The sequence below is a fragment of the Pygocentrus nattereri genome, chromosome 8, assembly GCF_015220715.1.
Source record: "Pygocentrus nattereri isolate fPygNat1 chromosome 8, fPygNat1.pri, whole genome shotgun sequence".
Classification (NCBI taxonomy): Eukaryota; Metazoa; Chordata; class Actinopteri; order Characiformes; family Serrasalmidae; genus Pygocentrus; species Pygocentrus nattereri.
The window spans coordinates 23,067,028-23,074,696 of NC_051218.1; the positions used below are offsets into that span (position 1 = coordinate 23,067,028).

Below are 7,669 nucleotides of genomic sequence, written 5' to 3' on the forward strand. Positions count from 1 at the left end.
GTATGATATAATCCATAATTTGATAAACACACCGGATTGATAGTGCAATCAAAGCTGTCAAACTACAACCTTCATAGCAGTAATGTGTAAAATATTGTACTCATGAGGACTTCTTAAAATATTTGCTGTACGTCTGCTCTTAGACCAAATAAACAAACCATTACCAGGTATAAAGGGGTAGCAGATGTCACTGAAGCTCATGTGATTGGTGAGGAGTGTAAGCCTGTGATTCTTTATTGGCTCCTCCCACATGAGGTGACAGGATTAAAGGAATAATTTGAGCCTGATTAGTATTTCGCTGGACTGTGCAAAATGTCACAGAAGAGGAAACCCCAAACATGCAAGTAGATTCGGACATACTACTGTAAGTAAGCTGAAAATCTTTTTACAACTTTGCAGTAGATTTTGAGCTCATCTGTTCTGACACTTTTTGGCCTTCTTTAAACATCTTCATAAAAGAAACTAAAAAGCCGTTGTAAGCTTTATTGCTGTGGTTGTCTGTACTGCCTATGTAGAAGATTCTGATATATAAATTTCATCTTGAGTGTTTTGTTGAGCTTTTCAATGTTTGTGTTTTTCAATGTTTGCAATTTGTGGTTCAGGACTTTATCTCATTTTGTTTACATATGTGCGAAGGTCATCAAAGCTGGCAAGACTTTCAAATATTTTAAATTTCCTTTAGCCTGTGGCTATGCTCTTAATGTATAGGGTAAACTGAGTCCCATCATAGGAGTTTGAGGGTGTTGAAAAGGGGTCAGTGTGAGCAAAAACAGGACAGCATAAGTCTTAGACTATTCTTTAGGAGCTTACTGTGCTGAACAGATGCACCTGGGGGCACGGAACAGCAAGCATGCTTTACTTAAACTGCAGCCCTACCCTAAATAAGACACCTGCTGTTGCCATTAGGTCTATTACTGGTACAGTGGTCACAGGCCAAACTGTCTTAACATGATCAAAACAATGGCAAGTCCTAGGTTATGTGACTAGTTGTCGCAAGTTGGCAGCATATGTGATATCTGGTCTGTTTACAGGTTATAAATTGTGGAGCAGTATTGGAACATGTTAGTCAGTTTTGGCTGTTTAGTGTTAATCAACTTATGCATTGATGATTTATATGATATCTAAACCATCAATATACTGTTACAATGTACTGTACAGAATAGTAAATATAATTTATTTTTATTTTATATATAATTTATTTATTTTACATGATTTGTCATTTAACATTACATATAATTATAGTAGATGGTTTTGAGGTAATAGTGTTTCTGTAAAATATGTATGATGAACAGTTGTACAGATATAAAATAAATAATACAGATCATGATAATGTGAGGTTAGAATTGTAGAATTCTCTCTGCAGTTCTGAGACATTAAGAATCAAAAATGTCTCTTTTAAAATAGCAACAAAATAGCATAATTTAATAGGTGAGATGTAAACAAAGTAATTTAGAGTTTTTGATGTGAACTGTTTTATAGTGCTGATGATAGGAATTGGATGTCGCAATGTCAGCACTGCACATATAGCCATTTTATTTACTATAAAAAATCACCATGGAACTTAAAAATGTGTTTGGAGTTTTTACATGTAGTGTTGATAATGGTAAAACATTTATAAATCTGAAAGCCTTCTTTGGCTACTATTTTGCCTTATAAGGCCCTGCACAACACCTCTACATCACAAATTAATTTTACAAATATGCTTTCAACTAAAAACTACTTTGAAACAATGTCTCAGGTCCCATGGAACATATTCTCAACCATCTAGTGCAATAACTTTACGTGAGGTAGCTTTTAGAGGCATTTTTGGACATCTGGTTCCTATCACCACAACTGGGAACAATTCTGACTTGTTAAGTTTCTCTAGGACAGAGCATTTCACATCAAAACATTCTAAATGGCTTTCTTTATAACTTAACAATGTAATAACGCAAAACTGTTTTCAAAACTAAAGTCATTGCCTTCAAATACTTTTGACTGCATGTTGGAATCCTAGGATATTTGGAAGTAGCCTTTTCTGGAATGCACCAGCTACTTCTTTGAAAAATATATAATTGCTCAACAAATTATGATGCCAAGTACTTTGATACATTGTATTTTAATGTTGTATCCATTTATTTATTCCATTCCTTAAAGCATTTTGGCCAGACATCAACTATTGCCTAGAGTCTATATGAGGCAAATAAAAAACCAATTAATTCTGTTTGCAGAAGTGCTTATCAGGGTTACAGCTCATGCGAATCACACTGACATCACAGTTTGGGACAGCTCTGGACTAAGTGCAGTCTCATAAGTTGACTTTGTATTGAGTGTTACAATATTGTATCATCGGTGTGTAGGTTTGATTTAAGGAGAAGATGGTGCTCTCCCTGGTGCACACCTCCTCAGCTCAGTATGTTCAATCTGATGAGCAACTGCTGCAACTGGGTCTCCAAACTCCAGCAGCCCTTGAGGTACAAGCCAGAGTCTCAGAGCACTCAATGTTTTAGACTTGCTGGTCTTGAGTTAATGAGAAAGCAGTTTATTAAACATGTGAACAGACTGAAAGCAATAGAAATGTTGGACAGGTAATACGCACTCTTTTATGTTTCTTCAGGAAAGTTACAGTGCTCGTGCTTGGTCTTGACAAGGCTGGAAAAACATCATGCGTCAGAGGAATGTTGAGAGGTTAGGCTACATAATGACATAAATCTTCGCCATTCACATTTGAAAATGATGAAGGACTCATCAGTTTCCCATTTTGAACCTTTATGAAGCTAAAGCTATGGTATATTATATGTCTGACTTTTCTAGCTCCCATTGGAGAAGTAGGCCCTACCCATGGATGTGTCCGCAATGAGTTGAGGGTGGAGAACTTCCTGGTGAACCTGCTGGACATGGGTGGAGGGCCTGAGGTTCGAGGCTCATGGAGAGAATACTATGGCGAGGCCCATGGAATCATTTTTGTGATGGACTCCAGTGACAGGCAGAGAATGAAAGAGGTCAAAGAGCTCCTGACAGACATGTTGAGGCAGCCCAGAGTCGCTGGAAAGCCTCTATTAGTGTAAGCAATCATTCTGCTAATCTTTTTGTGATCAAATGCAATTCATTTACGTTTCAAAACTGCTTATTAAATATCAGTGGTTTAGTATGACATCATTTTTTGATACTATGTGTAAACCAAGACATTTCTACTTTCTGTTTTTGTTCACAGCTTAGCTAATAAACAGGATAAAATGAATGCCTTGCTGGGAAGTGAACTGATTGAAGTTCTGTCCCTGGAGAAGCTGGTCAATCAGAGCCAGTCTCTTTGCCACATTGTGAGTACCACAATACACTGTACAAAAATATGATATTCCAAAGGAAACTTCAGTTAAAAATTCCTATAAATGCAACTTTGCCATTTAAAATCTTTTTAAATTGTTTCTCCATTTTAGTTAGAATAACTGCATGAATAGATGTCTGAAAAATAAAGGTTTTCTCTGATGAAGGAGCCATGCTCAGCCTTAACGGACCTGCGTCGATGGTCAGACAGGAAGACACTCCGCGGGCTCCGGTGGCTCCTGCGGGCCGTGTGCCTGGACTACCCAGAACTCTGTGCTCGGATAGTGAGAGACGGGAGAAAGCCACTAGGACCAGAGGAGAGAGAGAAGAGAGGGAAAGCGAAGAAAAACAAAGATGAAAGGTGTGGGTCACTTTTATGTACACAGATGCTCAGTGAAAAGTGACGTGGGCTTAAAATGACTGTTGGAGTAATGATCAACATTTGTATCTGCAGGATAAGGGCCAGTAAAACAGATATGCACCAAGTACAGGACCCCCTAGAGAAGGAAAGGAAAAGTGGGAGCTCTCTACATCCAATCAGAGACATTCTTAAAAAGGTAAAAAAATAGATTAAATATGCATTACTGTGTAAAAATCTTAAGCAGCCATGAAAATTTTTGAAACTGCACCTCAGCTGTAAATATGTTTGTACATATACAAAACAATAACATTAGAAAATATATCATTTTTAGAAGACTACAGTTTTGTTGGATTTGTTTAATTCCATCAGCAGCAAACCTGATTTTATTTAATGTAGAATTGATTAACTGAGCTAAGTATCAGATAATACAATAAATACTGGGCTTCCACGAGTGGAGGTTTGAAATGGTTAGGCTAACACACTGACACATACAATGTTTTGTTTATTTGTGTATTTGCATTTATTTTTGTGTTAACACTTTTAGAATACATAAACAGTAAGTGCTTACTGTCTATGTAAATAGCTTTCCTATTTTCTGAGATGGCCTAGGAATGCATAGTACTATTTATACACTCTCTGGTCACTTTATTACTTTATTAGGTACACCTCCTTGTCTCTACACTCATTGTCGATTTTATCACTTATAGGTGCACTATACCATATAGGTGCACTTTGAAAATGTCAGTGGACATTTTCTGGCCATAAGATGCTGTGGGCTAGATATTTTTCTTTGGCAGGCTAGTAGCATGTCAATGCCATTGCAGTGCTGAGACTGATTTGCAACCCAAATAATACCTGCTCCTTGGTGGTCCTGTGGGGGTCCTGACCACTGAAGAGCAGAGTAGAGAAACAATACAATCATTATGCAGAGAAACAGATGGACTACTGTCTGTAATTGTAGAACTAAAAATGCACCTTTAAGGTCAGTAGAACTGATGAAATGGACACTGAGTGTAGATAAAGTGGCCAGTAAGTGTACACATGCTTTGATTTATGTTGCTAGACACAAGCAATTCCTTGACTGTTCATAATTCACATTATTTCCACTAAACTAGAAGATGCAATCTGATTCCAGGATAACTCCTTTACAAAAAAACTGAAGAAAAAGAAAAAGGTGAAGGTTAAAATGAAAAGGAGAAGTGTGAAAAAGGAAGGCAACAACCAGGATGAAGAGGAAGTACAAGAGGAAGAGGAAGGAAATGAAGCAGAGCAAGACCAGAATGGTCAAAAGGAGAGAGCCAGTAGTGCCCTGTTGCCACGGAGACGTGGAAAGCTGAAACGTAAAGCAAAAGTGAAGGAGGAGACGTTGGATCAGGCAGAAACGTTGGAAAATGATGACTCCAAACCTACCAAAGGTATTCTGTCCAGTTGTGAATTGGTAAAGTAGATGGTTGGTTGTATGATATCACATTGTGAGGCCCTCTTGTCACAGGGAAAGGCGAAAAGAAGAAAAAGAAAAAAGTGGTCAAAGGAAAAAGAAAGAACAAGATAAATACAGAGGGCATACCAGCAGCCTATACGCAGCCAGCTGACCTGTCTGCCACTTTCGGTGAGTCTCTCTTGATCCTCAGTGCCTGGGATAAAAGCTTAATGCTGTCTGATCAGGGCTGCACATAGGACAAACTAGATGTCAAAACAAGTCACTGCACTAGAAACCAAACAGTGATTCTGTCCTGGGTGGGCAGCCCTGAACTAGAACATTCAGTAGATTAAATAATTTAATTTGCCTGTTTTCTGATAGAGCTTTACAGAAAAGCAATTTTGGCTCTAAAAGCCCGACAGGATCAGGATTTGGTGCCAGAGCAGTGAGCAGACTGGCCTGTGAGGGCAGCACAAGATACACCGCAAAGATGTCTGCAGAGACGTCTGCACCACCCCAGCTTCACACCAAGCTGTTTTCAACTTCTGTGGATTTCAGCATAAACGGTCATCTGACTCATGGTTTCTTGTACAGGTTGTTTTGGATGATTTGGATGAGAGAATAAAGGACGCATTTGGCAAGGACCAGTAAAACTATGTTGCAGTACAGGTGGAGTGTTTCTGATTGAGGCCATTAAGACAGTATATGAGAAGAAATTCATGTTCCTTCACTGACGACTTTCAGCTTATAACTTTTCAGTCAGATACATTCAGTGAATTTGTAAAAGTGAAACGTTGCCACTTTTCAAAATTGAGTTGTTTTCATAGAAGACTCTTCCAGTGCATTGCAGGCTGTAATGCTGTAGTGTCATATTCTGTGGTACTGTTTTTTTTTCATGACCAAAAAATTACTGTTGACATTCACATAATGAATAATGAATACTGTTATGATTTTATAAGTTGGTGCAGTGTCCCTAATTTCATTTAATAAGCACATATACGCACTCACTTACTGATTGTTATTGTTTCTTTACTGTTATGTTTCCAGTGATTTTAACCTAGGAAAACATGGACGTATTCATGACCTAGAGACCTTAATGTGAACTTACCTTTTCTACTTGAAAATGTTTAATGTGGTTTCTGGTGTAAATTAGCTTTATTTATAAATGAATTTCTTCATCATTAAAACACTGGTTTTGTAGATAAAAGAAAAAAAGTTTGCTTAACAAGTTACATAGAAGATAGGTTCCCTGATCTGATTTTTCATCATGACTGTGTGCCATCATTAACCCAAGCTTTTTCATTGCTCACAATGGTAGTGTAAAGAAAATAATTTGAGGTTTAAAAAATGGGCTTTGAGTTCATTTAAATAAATGTGAATGAAAAAAATATTGTTAATGATCCTTAAAATTTGAAGATATAAAATAGAGGAGCCTAAACCATTCCAAAATAAAAGTGTTGTGTGAAATAAGAACTCAAGTAGAAGTAAATACATAACCTTATATGATGACTTTGGACACTATTCTTTTCTACTATATATATTTTTGCAGTTACAGGCTGTAGTCCATCTGTTTCTCTGCATACTTTGTTATCCTCCTGTTCATCAGTGGTGGCAGTGTCCTGTGACCACTGATGAAGGACTAGAGGATGACCAATACAAACTATGCAGCAACACATGAGCTATTCTCTCTGACTTTACATCTACAAGGTGGACCAAAAAGGTAAAAAGGTGGAAGTGCCCGATAAGAGTGAGCACTGGACACATTGTTTTTGAAAACTCTAGCACTGCTGTGTCTGATCCATGCATAACAGCACAACACACACATACTTTCCACCACCATCTCAGTGTCACTGCAGTGCTGTGAATGATCCACTATCTGGATAATACCTGCTCTGTGGCGGCAAATTGTTTTAATACCATTTATCTCAACAGGACGTTGCTTAAAAATAAAAGACCATATAACATTAGAATGAATGCAAACATTAATGCCGTAAAAACTTTTATTTTTATTTTTTCTATTTATAAAACGTTTATTATTTTTAAAAAGGTAGTTAAGATCTTTTGAGCTAGTAAGAAGCAGGGGTTTGGTAAGAGATCTATATCTACAGCCATTGCATAGATCTATTACATTTCATCACCATCTGATTTAATTTCATGTATTAAATTAGCCAAGTAATACCAAACCAGGAATAACCAGGATAATAACTACAAATATTACTGTGCTGCCACAGACAGCGAGTTGTAAAAATATTAAATTAAATATAGAATCACTTGCTCACAATGTTATTTGTAATTTTTTACATTATTCATTTTCTAAGCAAATAAACACTAACAACCAGTTAATGGCTTTTAAATCAACTTTTCAGGTGCCTAAAACCTTTTTGCAAAGTAAATAGTATAATATGGTATATATGTGTATATATATATAAATAACGTGTTGTTGGTTGGATTATGTTCCAGTGAGATCATCACAGCACACACCTATATGATCAGTCCAGTGAAGCAGTTTGACTTTGTCTTTAAGGAACTTTCTTTGAGTGACAAATCATACCAGGAAATGTTTTACACCGTTCCTAATTAACTGA

At 37.0% G+C, this 7,669-nt stretch overlaps 1 protein-coding gene across 1 annotated transcript; it reads left to right on the forward strand.

Annotated features, from left to right (window-relative positions):
- The first annotated feature begins 294 nt into the window (after nt 1-294).
- Nucleotides 295-6,039, forward strand: arl13a (ADP-ribosylation factor-like 13A). Its single transcript, XM_017698432.1, has 10 exons — nt 295-364; nt 2,340-2,453; nt 2,597-2,667; nt 2,794-3,043; nt 3,194-3,299; nt 3,471-3,664; nt 3,758-3,860; nt 4,800-5,079; nt 5,157-5,273; nt 5,466-6,039. The coding sequence occupies exons 1-10, from the start codon at nt 339-341 to the stop codon at nt 5,531-5,533; spliced, it is 1,329 nt and encodes a 442-aa protein (XP_017553921.1). The 5' UTR covers nt 295-338; the 3' UTR covers nt 5,534-6,039.
- Nucleotides 6,040-7,669: the final 1,630 nt, after the last annotated feature.